The sequence below is a fragment of the Diorhabda sublineata genome, chromosome 1 (assembly GCF_026230105.1).
Source record: "Diorhabda sublineata isolate icDioSubl1.1 chromosome 1, icDioSubl1.1, whole genome shotgun sequence".
Classification (NCBI taxonomy): Eukaryota; Metazoa; Arthropoda; class Insecta; order Coleoptera; family Chrysomelidae; genus Diorhabda; species Diorhabda sublineata.
The window spans coordinates 18,003,322-18,018,773 of record NC_079474.1 but is presented as its reverse complement, the minus strand read 5'-3'; the positions used below and the strand labels follow the sequence as shown (position 1 = coordinate 18,018,773).

Below are 15,452 nucleotides of genomic sequence, written 5' to 3'. Positions count from 1 at the left end.
AAATGAGAACAGGAGTGTTTTACAAGAGATGCGAACCACTGCCGAGCTAGCAGGAGAGTGAAAATGATGAAGTAATGAAGTTGGATGCAAGTTACTGCGAAGTACGAGTTGTAAGCTATACCCAAACAAAGCGAGCTACTGCTCTGCTGGTACTATGTAAACTAGCCTTTAGATATCTATTATGAAAAATATTACGATTCCAACTCTTCTTCATCATTAGATAGGAGTTGCAGATGCAGATACATGCTGAACTCTGCACTTTGCTCTGTCTGTCCAATTCTTCTTCATCATTACTTAGGAGTTGCAGATGCAGATACATGCTGAACTCTGCACTTTGCTCTGTCTGTCCAATTCTTCTTCATCATTACTTAGGAGTTGCAGATACAGATACATGCTGAACTCTGCACTTTGCTCTGTCTGTCCAATTCTTCTTCATCATTACTAAGGAGTTGCAGATGCAGATACATGCTGAACTCTGCATTTTGCTCTGATGTCGCTTAGTTGACTGTTGCTTGAGTTTTATCAAAGTTTGGATCTACTTTCAAAGAATTCTACCGTTTCTACGTGATCAATACATCAATGATGTTGTACAGGGTACTTTCAAATGGCGTTGTCAGATTCGACATATTTACATCAGTGTTGCCATATCTCAAAAACTCGTACACCCGCAAATGTGTTTTATAAAAGAACTTATTGATGCGTCCTCGTTTTATAGATATGAAACGTTCTCAAACAATTCTGTTAAAAACAAACGGGAATTCAATAGAATTTCAATTAAACCAACTCGATTACTAACAACGCCTAAAGTCAAAAATATAAATTGCAAATGTAAGCAAATTATCGGAACGCGGTTGTGTATCAAGACACCAATCCTTGGATAAGACACTTTAAGAGACGTATAAAGCGCTTCGATAAATCAAAATGGCGTTATTAGTGACGCTTTGCGTTCCGGAAAATAACAGACGTCAGAGATGATAGCTCGCTTAAATTGTGGTAAAAAAACACTATCGAGATTTGGATTACGATAATGACGATGAAAATGATGCCCCGAAGGAAATTTTTGCGCTGCGCTTTTATTATTCAATTTATCCTTTTACGTAAGAAGATCGAGACGTGATTAAATTCACTAACAAATCGTATATTTTCGATCAAATGTAACATAGAAATAGAATCAAGAAAATTTGTGATTAATATAATAAATCAAAATTGAGAAGAGGTTTATTTTTTGAAAAATAACAAGGCCGTTTCTTTTTTCAGTTAAGTTTAAAAATAAAATAATTTTTATAATGATATGAGGAGGATTTGTGACCAATATAACTCACGACGGAATCTTAATTTTACACTAGTAGAAAATACTCTTCACATTCCCTTAACTTACAAAAAAAACTATCGATTTATATATAATTTGTATTTATCAATCAAATATTCATTTTTTTTTTCGAGAATCTTTTAAATTTACTCGACGGTGTGTCTACAAAAAGCCAAAGTGTGCGCGATTCGAAAATCTCCGGTAAATCGCCGAATTTGTACAATTTCATGTCGATGCCATTTTGTGATTTTTTTGCTACAGTCAAAATGATAGCGATATCTTTACAGATTAAGAATATTTAAAACTTTTTTGTTGCAGATCACTACAAGAACTGGAATCATGTCAACTAGGGTGCACCGTTTTTTTTGTAGCCCCCACTTTACCCGCCTTGAATTTATTGAAATTCTGACTCAATAAATATCAAATAACAAAATGGAAGCTAGAAATTTTTTACGTAAATGAAAAAAATGCCTAAAATTTGGGCTTCTAAATCAGAATACCCCCTTAAACTATATTTATTTTCTACTTTTTAGTTCGATTTATTGTCAAAAATAAAATATTTCTTCAAGTTCTTTAGTATTGTAAATTTCCAAAAAAAAAACACTCAACCCATGAGGATTTTTTCTAAACAAAACAAAACCGCCGAGAAGCCATAACCTTTACTTACTTACCCTTAACATTTATTCCAAATTCCTCGGATGGTCCTTCTTCTGTCATGAATCTTTCCCTAAAATTTAACACAATCTTTTCAAATTTTTGTGGTACTTTCAGTTCTCCCATGTCCTTTTCAATTGTCCTCCTTTTTAGACTATTGAAAGCTGAACACACTATTTATTTATAGTACTACACCAACACTCACAATTACCCTGCATGATGCGCGTTTAGATAACCAAGTTATCGTCTTCAGAGATTGGTTTACAGTCGACAACTAACTTGGAATTCCTAGAACCGTTTGTGATATTCGTACTGAGCACACTATTTATAGCAGTACACCAACATTCACAATTACTCGGTCTGATATAAGTGTTATCATCTTCAGAGACTGGTTCACAGTTTACCTTCAGTTGAATTGTACAGTGTATTTGTGAGTGTTGGTGTAGTGGTAGTTTAAACAGTATGTATCAATATGAATATCACCAATGGTTCCAGGAATACCAACTCATTTGTCGAAAGCTTGTTTGAAGTTGATTAATAAATTTGCATTCCGATCTTCTGCTGCTCATAGCTTTTTTCGATCACTGAATTTATAGTATGAACAGTTGATTTTCCTTGTCGAAAGCTTTTTTGATACACTCTTATTGCTGGTTCCACTTTTCAGTATTTTGTTTATTGTTAATATTTTAAACATGGAAACTACCACCATAGATAAATTTACACATTTCATGAGTTTTTTCACAGTTTCACTAAACGTATCACCCCTTATCTCAACACATAAGGCGTATTCTCAAACACACTGTTTACAGTATCACTACACCAACCACTCACAATTACACTGTCTAACGTGCGTTTCAATAACTAAGACTTCGTCTTCAGACAGTTTGATTGTGAGTGTTGGTGTAGAGGTAGTTCCAAGAATTAAAACTCGGATGAGTCATATCAGTTGAAATAATTGCTACTATCACAATAAATTCACTGTATATTTTAACGACACCTCGTATGTATAAATTTTTATATCGTTCATTATGTTAAAACAAAATTATACTTTATGTTTGGATCACCCTATAAGTAACAAAAACTCGAATTGAATCAAATCTAATCATTATAATAATGATTCCAGCACCAAACCATTAAAGTTAAAAGCATGCGATTAAAAAAAAGGTAATGACTCACCCTTAAGTTGAGTGGTATCAATGGCGTACATATTGAGAGCCAGTAATTGGAGTAGTCTATTACAAGGGATGGGAACTGGTGAGTGTTGTAAAAGGGCGCGGAATTCTTTCAGCATCTGCATAGCCGTCTCTTGAAAACTTTCCATTCTGCAACAAAAATTTAATCAATTACAGTGACGGCTTACCCTAAAATAGAAAACCACTTTCGCAATAAAACAATAATCCTTCCATCTCTGACCCCGGGAATTCCAAGTTTCCTTTCTTTTGTAACCTTTTTAATAGTATACAATTAAATTAATCCTCTCTGATATACCTAGTACCTAGATTTTGACGTTTTTGGCACTTATTACATAACTTTTTAGTTCACTCATCATCTACTCACCCGATTTTAGTTATAAGCTTCCCGTGTACATGTAAATAAGTTATAACGAATCGTTTGTTAACCTGAAACGAAAAAAAAAATTTCATTTCAGTTTCCATTATAAATTTTTGCTTCAATTGTTACCTCAACGCTACTCAAAGCCGAAAGATCTTCGTCGTCGGAATAATTCTGTTCGATATTAGCTTTGGTAGTTCTGTAAACTCGTCTACCTCCTTCGGGATGTATCCAAGTCTCTTTTCTCAACGAACCGGGGATGTTATTCGAATCTTCGGATTCTTTTTGTTTCATTTGAAGACGTTGTTTTTCCAATCTTTCTTCTCTGCGTTTCTTTTCGCCTTGTTCGTACTAAAAATATAATAATAGGATAATTGAAAGTCTTCACAGGTACCAATAAAAAACAATAACATTGATATAAAGAAACCTTGTACAATACTGGATAAGTTGCTAAATTGATATCTCCCCAGTTTACTTGAAATTTTCCGATATGATTCCTAAGTTATCAATTATTTTGAACTATATTTAAAAAACCATCGATGATGGCTATAAACGAGGCTAACGATAGAAAAGTGGGCAAAACTCCCAGTGTGTTACCAATATTTTAATCATATAAATCGAACGAACTACTTAAAAATATAATTTCTAAACTAAAGAATAAATTTATAAACATACATACACACAATTGATGATACTGATGTAAATAGCAGCATGTAAAAAAACTTCATTTAAATAAAAATCCTTCACACATTTCTAAGAAATCAGATAGATATAGTTGCTTCAACTTTAAATTATTTGAGTACCACAGCAGTTGATTAAAAAATAAAAACAATCTATTTAAGTAAAACTAAGTGGCACTCATTGATCAGAATAATTTTGATGATCCATCCTCCGAAAATTTTATTAAAACGAAATAAGAGTATTTAGTATAAAGACACTTTTGATAATTTAATTAATTCAGTAATTAACAATTATATAAGCTTACTTTTCTTCTGTTTTCGTCAAATAACGATATCAAATTTTCCCATGCAGATGGGACCGGATTGGAAGACATCAAACTCCTCATGTAGTAATAAACAGCGTCCAACTTCCTTCTCTACAACAATGAAAATAAATAACCAACAGCATGATTAAAAATAATAAAAAAAAAATTAATCTTACAGCATAAACCGCCAAAATTGCCAGTTGGTTATAAGGTTTCCCATTTTTAGGGTTAATTTCATGTGATTTGATGTACCACCTTGAAAAAGAAAAAAAAATTTCATAATTCGCTCACCGTGTAAATAATAATTGTACTCACTGTCTGCATTTTCCGTAATTGCATGTTTCATTGACCTCTTCACGATACCTTCCCAAATCGCCCAAAAATAAAAATAATTTTTGACACGATATCAACGCCATTCCTACCAACCCCAAACCTTTGTGAGAAACCATATTTTCTTTTAGATAATTGCTCACTTTGAAATCAAACGTTTTTTCCAACAGTGATATTAATCTTTCATAATATTTGGTACCTTCATCTATCAAGTTTAACAACAAACCTAAAAAAATCGTTCATTTCAAGACACTTTAATCTCAGAAATCATTTGGAATTTCAATATTCGAAAATATGGGTTGCCGTTCTTCATAGAAGCAAACAATTACTTTCCTCGCTAAAACCTTGACGAATATTGCATTAAATCTCCTCTGAAGAGAATTTGATATAAACATGGCTCGCAATTGCAAGAAGAGAAGCGTAACCGCTAACTAGTTTTCACGTTTTTGCGTCACATCAGAGCGGCGTAACATCCTCTAATCCGAACTGAAGACAACACCAACGAGCTTTATTATTTTGTTCGGATAAACAATTCTCAGCAATCGCTATCTAACGCAATCTTTACTTACAACTGCGAACCATCAGTGAAATAAAATCTAGCCATAGTCAGCGATAATATGAACTAGTTGGTGATATACAAGGTGCGTCGAATATAATTTAAAATATGAAATATCTATTTATCACCTAATTAGATAATATTCTCTGAGCAAAGAACTACTTTCCTGGCTAATGCCTCGAAGAATATTGAATTACATTTCTTCTGAAGAAAGTGATGTTCAACGACCAGTAATGTTGATATTGATAAAAGAGTGATGTAATTCGAAATTCGTCGTGGCATTAGCCAGGAAAGTAGTTGTTTTCTCGGAAAGACCATATTATCAAAATTTGAAATAATTTCAGAAGTGACCAGTAGATACTTCATGTTTTGATATATACTAAAATGTCTACTCATTTTGTTCCATGATACAAAACGTAAATAATTCGAGATACAGAGTTTTTAACGAAAAGAAACGACATTTTTTCTACTTAAACAAAGTTCACATTTTAGAGATTCCACTGTATAAATTAATATTTTAATAATACTAGAAAAGTTAATTTTTTTTATAAATATTCTGGAGTGTTTTAAATTGTTACGAGTGTGTTCCAAAAGAATACTCAATAGAGAATCAAGTTAGCTGCCAAATAACATAGGAAAGAACATAAAAGTAGTTGATATACGACAGAAAACTCACTATTTCAATTATCTGTACCATAGAACTACAATTTATACTGAAAGTATCACTATTTCAATTATCTGTATCATAGATTTATTATTTATAGTGAAATTATCATTTCAATGGTCTGTACCATAGAATTACAATTTATATAGAAATTGTCATTATTTTGATGATCAGAATCATAGAACTACAGTTTACAGTGATATTACGACTATGTCATTGATAATAAACATAGAACTACAATTTATGGAGAAATTACAACTATTTCCCTTATAAGAACCATAGAACTATCATTTATAGTGAAATTAAGGTTATTTCAATTATATGAACCATAGAATAACAAATTATGGTGAAATTATCAATGTTTTGATGATCTGATCTCTAGTACTACAATTTATAGTAATATTACAACTAATTTGATAATCTGACCCAAAGCACTACAATTTATAGTGAAGTTTTCACTATTTTGATGATCTGATCATAGAACTACAATTTTTAGTGATATTACGACTAATTCGATTATATGAACAATAGAATTACAATTTATAGGGAAATAATAACTTAATTAATTAATTAACTATATAATAATTTAAACTATAGAACTACAATTTAGTGAAATTATCACTATTTTGATGATCTAAACCATAGAACTACCATTTATAGAAAAAATATCACTAATTTCATTATCTGAATTATAGAACTACACTTTGTAGTGCAATTACAACTATTTTGATGAACTGAACCATAGAACTATGCTATTTTCTTCTTCGCACAAAAGCACCCACAAATAAACATTGTAATGGAAAAATATTTCATATAATCATTACTGACCTTTATATTTTTCCTTGTTTTCGTGATCATCCTTTATAGCCTTCCTGGTAATTTCGATTATGTTGTGATACAGTATGTTCCAAAAATGTTGTTCCACTTTTTCCGTCTGACAGAATTTAATAGACTTGCAAATTAAATATTCCAAAGCCTCTTTTAAAAAACACCTCAATTGATCGACTTGATCCCAATGTAACAGAAGCAAACCTCTTTCGATAACGTATTGTAATTCGTTATCAGCTCTTTTAATGTCCCTCAAAAGATCAGGATAATGACAGGATTTGAAGGAATCCGATGTTTCGTCGTACCAAGGAGGACGGATGTTGCCGAATTGATCGGTGGTATACATTTGAGGCGGCGGTACGGATTCGTTGTTATCAGAAAAACCGGGTACGCTCACTCTAGTACTTGCAGATTTTACTATTATAGGTTTGTTAGGATTGTTGGGATCGTATAAGCTCTTTTGTTGTCCTGGATATCGCCGATTATCGGGATACCTAATAAATAGATCAATAAAATAAATATAATTCATGAAAAAAAATGATAATACCTTGGATGATCTTGTGTTACTAAAGTTGGTATAGGTTTTTTAACTTCGTTATTTTGTTGAGGTAGTACTATGACACCTGCCTTTTTAGTACTAGTATCTACATTATTGATATCTTTTTCGCTTTCGTTTCTTTTTCTTTCGATTTCTTGTCTCCAATTTTCTGTAACTGCAATTTATTATTATATTAAAAAAATTAGAGGTACTGAACACACTGTTTACACCACCACTACACCATAATAATTTTCGCGGGAGGTTTATTTGTAGGAAAATTCAAGTGAGTCAAGTCATTGGTTATCGAAACGTCAGACAGTGTAATAGTGAGTGCTATAAATAAATAGTGTGTTCAATTAGTAAATAAGAGGTAGGAATCGAATAGAAACGTTTAATTTAATTTCAGCTTTGATTATACTAACTTTGAGTATGCCTATCCCAACTGTTATCTCTGCTGACGTTTCTTGAATTATTGTGATAACTATCGTAGCTTGGGTCTCTGGTATCTCGTGAATTTCTTCTAGAAGAACTTGAACAAGGTTCCCGTGATACTCTAAAACTATCTCTGCTATCAATACTCGTAGTAGAATTTTTTCTAGTACGATTATTGTGTCTTGTTCTTGAATGACTGTCGTCTCGTTGTCTACTCCTGCAATAAATAGTTGGACAATTTATTTGATATACCGTTACCCGAAAGATTGAGGTTAGTTTTGAAAGTTTAATCTCACAAAATGGATTTAACACAAAAAGTTTTTATATTGGAGTGGAATTAACATAATTCCAATGTATTTTTTCATTTCAACCATTATAGAACACACTGTGAATTGCCAAGTAAATATAAAAATATAAAAAAATTTTAAAAATCAACATAAAAGATCCGAATATTGTGAATATTGTTCGACACATGGCACACTCTCACTTTAGTAGCTTCAAAATAGGAACACAAATTATACTTTGGAATATAATTACTTCTAGTAAATAGTGTTTTCACACTTTTTTCTTATAAGCTGTAAGTTAACTTATTGAATAAACTTTTTTTGTTAAATCAGTTTTTAAATCAATATTATAAGTGTGAATGCAAATGGTTAACAAAAATAAATGAAGCGGGCTTATCTATGTTCAAAATCTTACCTATTCCTACTCCTTTGTCTATTTCGCCTAAAAGAAAATATTGTTTAAATATTTGTCAAAGCTACACCACTGATAAACTTGTATATATAGCTTCCCCTTATCTGAAAAGTTCTGCCCTAAGTATCTAAATTGAGTAGTTAGAGCTGTTTCATTAAAATTCGGACACCTTGGAAATGCATTAAAAAATTTAAGTAATTTTACATTGTCTATTCCTTTATGAATCTGTTTAAATTATAGTCTGATTCAAACCGAAATCGGTGGCATAGAAAATTGACAAAAGTCCTTGACATAGAATATCGAGTCCAGAATGAAGTCTAGGAAAATGTAATGAGTTCACGAATATTACAATCAACAATTGAAGAATTTGAAGAAAAGATTCTTAAAGCAGAAGAAGGAAATTTACAATAAAAAAGTCGTACCTTCGTAAATTCTATCTTCATTAATTATAATTTTAATTTAGCTTTGAAAATAGTCGATTGTGCGCTAATTTGATTATGCAGCGAGTTAGAAAATATTGCCCGATCCACACTCTCCTTGTACGCGAGTATGTAAGTAAAAGTTACGCTCACTTTCACTCACACTCACACGCTTCTCTGTCGCTCCGTGCCAGTTTTTCGAACGTGAGTCAAAGAACGTGGCGACGTGAACATAGAATAAATCGAGAGTGTGGATGGGTAGCAATCCAAGACTCGTGTCTAGAGTCTCTAGGAGACTCTAGGATCGAACATTTGAACCCTACAAACTTTTGTTTTAAGTCGAAAGTATTTTTAAGAACTTGATATTTTTATGATTCAATTTTTTAAATTTATTACTTAATGGACTATGAACCAAGTTTTCCTAAAAATGAAGGATCTGATCGCGAATAACTTTTCCCGTTTTCTAACCTGAAAAAGTAACAGTATTTCATGGAACAAGAAAATTATCCGATTTCTATTTTGTTGAAACACTGAACTTACTAAGAATTAAACAATTTAAATTATTGGATAAAATGAATATCGACTTATAAGTTGATGAAAAGACATTATTCATTTAATATGTTGGAAACTTTTAAGACAACCCTCTTAAGCTGAAAAATTAGTTCTACGAATTGTATGAAATCATTTTAGAATTAGAAAATTCCACTAACGAATAAATTAAGATTTATGGTAATTCAATTTACCTTCTTGATTTTTTCGATGAAATGGAAGGTTCAATAACATTGCCAGATAAACATTTGGTAGCACCGACTTCTTGTAAACTAACTATAGAGGAACTTCTTGTTAAAGCATCGCTCAAATATTCGGATTCCAATCTATCGTGTAATTCCACTTCTTCGCTCCAATCCTAAAATCATTAAACAGATTAAATAAGAATATTTACGTAACAGATACAGCATATCTAGTGAAAAAAAACTTGACTGCAAAAAATACTACACATTCAATGGAAAAAAGACCTAACTGCAAAAAATCTCGTTTTTAAATTATAAGCTTCTAGAATAATCTTGAACATTCCACAATGAGTGCAATGTATTATGATCGATTAGGAATGATTTAGAGAGTTCTAGAAGTCTCTAGAAAGTTCCAAAATAAGTGCAATTTATTATCATCGATTTAGAGCGTTTCAGATATTCCACAAATGATCTGTAAATTTCTAAAATGAGTGTAATTTTTTATGACCGATTAGGCGTGTTCAAGAAAGGATCTAGAACGATTTAGAAAGTTCTAGATGTCTCTAGAATGATCTAGAAAGTTCCAAAATGAGTGCAATTTATTACGATCGATTTAGAACGTTCCAGAAATTCCACAAATAATCTGTAAAGTTCCAAAATGAGTGTAATTTTTTATGACCGATTAGGGATGTTCAAGAAAGGATCTAGAATGATTTAGGAAGTTCCAAAATGAGTGCAATTTATTACAATCGATTGGGAACGTTCGAGAAAATTCTAGAATGATCTAGAATGATTTAGAGTTCTAGAATGATTTAGAAAGTTCTAGAATGATTTAGAAAGATCTAGAATGATAAAGGAAGTTCTAGAAATCTCTAGAGTGGTTTAGAAAGTTCCAAAATGGGTGCAATTGATTATGATCGATTGGGAATGTTCGAGTGAGTTTTTAGAATGACTTAGAAAATTCTAAAATGGATGCAATTTATTATAAACGATTTAAAATGTACCAGAAATATCTAGAAATTATTCGATTGACCCGGAATGTTAATTAGCTTACTCTATTGGATATATTCTATTTACACCTCATATTTAATGGCCGAATAAGTCTCTCAATATCAAAAATAAAAATCTACAGTATCTATGTTAAAAAATATATCCTTATATATTTTCTATACCATTAAACATGCGATACAAAGCCGGGTTTGCCACTAGTTATCGAATATAGTATTTGCATTATGTTTTCAAAACAAGCTTCGACCCTTAAAAAATTAAAATAATTCAAATTCAATTTTTAAAACGGCGATAATTTTCGCACTTAGATGTTTTTGCCATTAGATGTGCGATATAATGTCACATACCAACGTCGTAGGCATCACAGCGTTTATGGCGGACTCCATATTGAGACGAAAATCTATTTCTTCTCTATTAAACATCTCCTGATTCTGTTTCAAGGAAGATTGGCTAAGTTCTTCATCCCAATTTTCTTCAGTAACTATATCTGCTGGAGGTTCAAAATGATCTCTACCCCTATTCCTCTTATCAATTTCTCCACGATTATCTTTTAATCTGTCCCTATTACCACCTCCTAAAAAGGATTAATTCGTACTTGTATCATTATAATACCAACAAACAACTCACCGGCTCCCCTTTTTTGATCCCTATTATTTCTACCGTTTCTATCTCTTCTATTATTACCATGATTTTCTCTATTATAGTCTCTATTCCTATCTTTATTACGCGAGTCTCTATAATCGTCTTCCCATCTTTGATTATAGTGCTCCTTATTACTATAATTATCTCTATTACAATTGTAATTGTCCCTATGATTAAAATTGTCTCTATCTCTATTGAAATTTTTGCCATCCCTAAAAAAGAAAAGTTTTAAACTTCCTATTCAATTTATTATTATGTTTAAACGAACCTTCTATGGGGGAAATCCCTCTTATGATTATTATCTCTTCGATCATGTCCTCTCCCAGGATCGTCATATCTCCTTGTTCCTCTTCTATTATCCGTATAATCATTAACAGGTGTTTGAGGTCTACTTCTTCCTATAGGTGGTGAGCATGGTCTCGAATTTACAGGACTTTTAATTGTATTTGGAGTTAAGGAATCGTATGGTACTACCCCTATTTGTGGATGCATATCTTGATCATAATTCGATCTACCTCTTCCGCGACCTTTGCCTGGTAATGTATTAGAATTGTAATGGATCTAAAATGTGATGTTAGTCAAATTAATGTCATTTAGTGTTTTTGTCACTCACATTTTGATGGTGGGATGCCGGAGACATCGGTAGAGTATAATAAGCATCACCGGGATGAGAAAAATTTGTGTTTTTCTGGAAAGTGACGCTGCTTCCATCCCAACTGTTCTCTTCTACTACTGGCGGTGGTTGAATCCCACATTCTTCCAACATTTTTTTCTTAAGCCTAATATAACATTTTTTTTATATTTTTGTATATGTGTATGTATAAAAAATGAATTTTTCACCTTGGAGGTAAGCTATTATAGCGTTTCTCCATTTCTACCTCAACTGTGCTATGACGTCTACCGCTGGGAGGCTTTGATTGAACCTTCTCAGTATTGTAATTACGATTTGGTTGTCCAGAAGGTTCCACGCTTCGGGTATCCCGTGTTCGATTCCAATTAGAGTTGTTTGGTCCATTATTCATCCCTAAATTTAAAAAAATATACCAAACATGTAACTTTAAACATCAAGTTGTTCATTTTTTCAAAATAACAAACCAAATGTAAAAAAATTCGTTTCTAGAAACTAAATAATCAACTAATCCATTTAGTTTTTTTATTAGTATGCAGAATCATTTCTGGGATAAGAAAATATATTTAAAAAATGTGTTTCGGGAAAATGAGACAAAGGAATCTAAAAGAGGATCCTTCGAGGACTAGATCATTCAAAAAAGTTTCTTCAAGAATACAATAGTTCTGACTCTCTCCATTTTATCACCAATCCTATAACTGTTGTGTTTGCCCTTGGATACCATTCAAATTTTGAGTTGTTTATAGGAAATCTCCTGGGATAATAAAATCCATCTAAAAGAATGAAGAATCTGAAATAAAAATTACTATGGCGGATCTTTCCTGGACTAGATCACTAAATTTCTTCGGAACAACAATACTTCTCACTAACGAGCACACTTTCTGTGAGGAAGAGGAATATAAGTAGTTTTCCTACTGTGAAACATATGTCCAGGTCATTTTAAATGTCATCCATTCAATTGAATCCTTCATCTTGATATTCCTCTTTTGTTGATAGGCATAACCATTTGCTTTTTGATATCATTTAAATTTTCAGTTATCTATGGATTTTTTTATTCTCCGGATATATTTTCTTCTGGTTAACAATCACTTCCAGTTCTTTTACTTATCCAGCTCAATTATTTTTAGCTAAGTCTAAGCAATTAAGTGATATCAAGAAAAAACACATAAAAATCAAATTATATCACAAGCCACTTGATTAACTTGTTTTTGAAAGATATTAGATCCTAGTTCCAAATTCTACATTATCTTCCAATAATATAATATTTGAATATATTTTTTTTCTAAATTTCACAAACAATTTCAAAATCTTTTACCTCAATTTTCAAATATGAAAAACTTTTTTCCTCTTATGTTATGTGAATAAAAAAATATTAGTTTGCCACAAAAACTTCACCTCCACAATTATAATTTCGATATTCTAGTTATGATTTTAAATATCTATGAGCATAATATATTTTTTTATAACTACTAGAGCTGTGATTCATTGAATTCTATGGGTAGACATTTATTTTTGGACAAGGGCCAACTGGGTAATGAATAAATAAAAACTCTTAAAAAGTTTATCTTTGTTAATATAAACAAAGTCATTGATCTTTCACTAAGCTCATTACGATTAGATATATACCAGGAATATTTGAAAGTTTACTTTTTTTTAATAATAAGAATAAATAAAAAAATATTACATAAAATATAAAAGCAAATGGAAATCTTCTAATTCTTTTTACCTCTGGTATCTACTTGTTGCCTTTGTCTAGCTGCTTCTTCCCTCCAATCATTTTTCTGATCAGCTTGGTGTCGCTCTATAAACGGTGTCCTTTTATGCCCCCCTCTATCACCGCTATTTGTACCATTAATATGAGCAAATGTGTTACGGCTTGTCATGTCTTGTGAAGAATTTAATTCTCTAGATTGAGCAAGGGGTCTAGGCACGTAACGTTCCTATAAAAAATATTAAAAAACAAACTTTACATTACAAAAATTATATTTACCTGATCAGGTTTTTTTGGACGTCTCGTTACATCATTATTGAGAGAAATATCCCCCAATTGTGTAATAGCTCTATCAATATCTTTAATTCTTTCTCTTGGTGAACTACTTTCGCTATGAAATTTAGAATTATCTCTCCGAGTATTTTCCTCTTGTTTATGTCTTGAATTAAAAATATTTGTATCTGAATCAGATTCTTCTATTGTACTTGATTTTTTTAATGGGCCACTTCCTGGTCTGTATAATTGTTGGGGAGGTTTTCCTCGTCGCATATTATGATACGGTACTAGAATAAAATCTCAAAAAGAAGAGAAATCATAAGATTCGGAAGATTGAATAAGGTAGAGGAAAACAGTTTGTTAATTTTCAAAAGAATTGCTTGAGTACTCTTATAGATATACATTATAGATTATTGGCGTAAAGGGAAGGTAATTGTTAATAATTAACATTGATTATTACTTAAAACATATATTATAGATTGTATCTAGATGATTTCATCACTTTGAAACAGTGATATTTCTTAATTAACTTTGGGCTTGATAAAAATGATGATTGCACAATAATTAATGGAATTATTCCAAATAAAAGAATATGGGACATTAGAACAATCAAAAAGAAATTTAAACTTATAAGATTAAAGTTACACATTTTTTGATAAAAGTAAAGAAACTATCTAGATTTAGTTACCTTGTCCTTTGAGTTATAACCTATATATTGAAAATTCAAACTATGAATGAATATTAAATTATCCTTATTGTTGAAATCAAACTTGCTCAAAGAAAGCATGTGCTCTTCAAAAATTAATATTGAGTAATATTCTTTGTTTATAGTATAGGTTACATACTTTTATAATAAATAAATTTAGCTAATAACTCTGATTTAAAGTTAAGGAGCTGTTTTAAATATTTAAATTTTGTATATACGACAAATGCTTTACATTTATCTTTTAAAATGTACGTTTTTGTACACTATAAACACGTATCTTCCCATTACTATTTGATGCTTCGAAAATAGCCATGACACTAGTTCGGCATTTTAACAAATCTTATTATTTTTTTAATATTCAAAAACAATTTAAATGATCATTTTAAATACTTCCTGTCATGTAAACTTACCAAAAAATTGCTTGCTTCAACAAAATATGATATATTTTAACCTTGAAAACTTGAATTTCATTTCTGTACGTTGGTATTTTAATGGAGTATTATTATAGCGGGAATTTTAAAATTAATTTTCGAACGTAAGATGTTTCTAAATGTATAAAGATATTTCACAAAAAACGGTTAACTTCAAAAGTTAAAGGTTATTCAACATTTCTTTGATTGAAAAAGACATTACAGTTACTAAAGAAACAAAAAAAACACGAAGTCACGTTTTTGGAAAAGCTAATATAAAGTTTCCAAATAGTGGATGAAAGTCTTACATTCCAGACATCTGGTTGGATTTAATGTAAAGGCCACCATAAATATCTAATTCTCTCTTGAACAATAAAT

At 31.1% G+C, this 15,452-nt stretch overlaps 1 protein-coding gene across 9 annotated transcripts in view; it reads right to left on the bottom strand.

Moving 5' to 3' along the window:
* The window catches only part of LOC130452397 (telomerase-binding protein EST1A), a 90,575-nt gene extending 75,246 nt beyond the window's left edge, over window positions 1-15,329 (bottom strand). Inside the window, exons 1-19 of one of the 9 annotated variants that reach the window (XR_008910963.1) lie at window positions 15,075-15,329; window positions 13,962-14,257; window positions 13,698-13,911; window positions 12,184-12,367; window positions 11,957-12,122; window positions 11,612-11,904; window positions 11,329-11,555; window positions 11,049-11,275; window positions 9,706-9,869; window positions 8,547-8,573; window positions 7,838-8,064; window positions 7,425-7,590; window positions 6,878-7,371; window positions 4,815-5,055; window positions 4,676-4,754; window positions 4,500-4,610; window positions 3,644-3,865; window positions 3,521-3,582; window positions 3,140-3,285 (exon numbers count right to left, since the gene is read on the bottom strand). Coding sequence is in view for 1 of the 9 variants with exons in the window: in XM_056791652.1 (XP_056647630.1) it covers window positions 3,140-3,285; window positions 3,521-3,582; window positions 3,644-3,865; window positions 4,500-4,610; window positions 4,676-4,754; window positions 4,815-5,055; window positions 6,878-7,371; window positions 7,425-7,590; window positions 7,838-8,064; window positions 8,547-8,573; window positions 9,706-9,869; window positions 11,049-11,275; window positions 11,329-11,555; window positions 11,612-11,904; window positions 11,957-12,122; window positions 12,184-12,367; window positions 13,698-13,911; window positions 13,962-14,231 (3,520 nt within the window). In the remaining 8 variants the exon portion in view is untranslated. Of the gene's footprint in view, window positions 1-3,139; window positions 3,286-3,520; window positions 3,583-3,643; window positions 3,866-4,499; window positions 4,611-4,675; window positions 4,755-4,814; window positions 5,056-6,877; window positions 7,372-7,424; window positions 7,591-7,837; window positions 8,065-8,546; window positions 8,574-9,705; window positions 9,870-11,048; window positions 11,276-11,328; window positions 11,556-11,611; window positions 11,905-11,956; window positions 12,123-12,183; window positions 12,368-13,697; window positions 13,912-13,961; window positions 14,258-14,646 lie in introns of all 9 variants that reach the window. The other 8 variants (XR_008910965.1, XR_008910964.1, XR_008910962.1 and 5 more) reach the window with 8 other exon arrangements.
* Window positions 15,330-15,452: the final 123 nt, after the last annotated feature.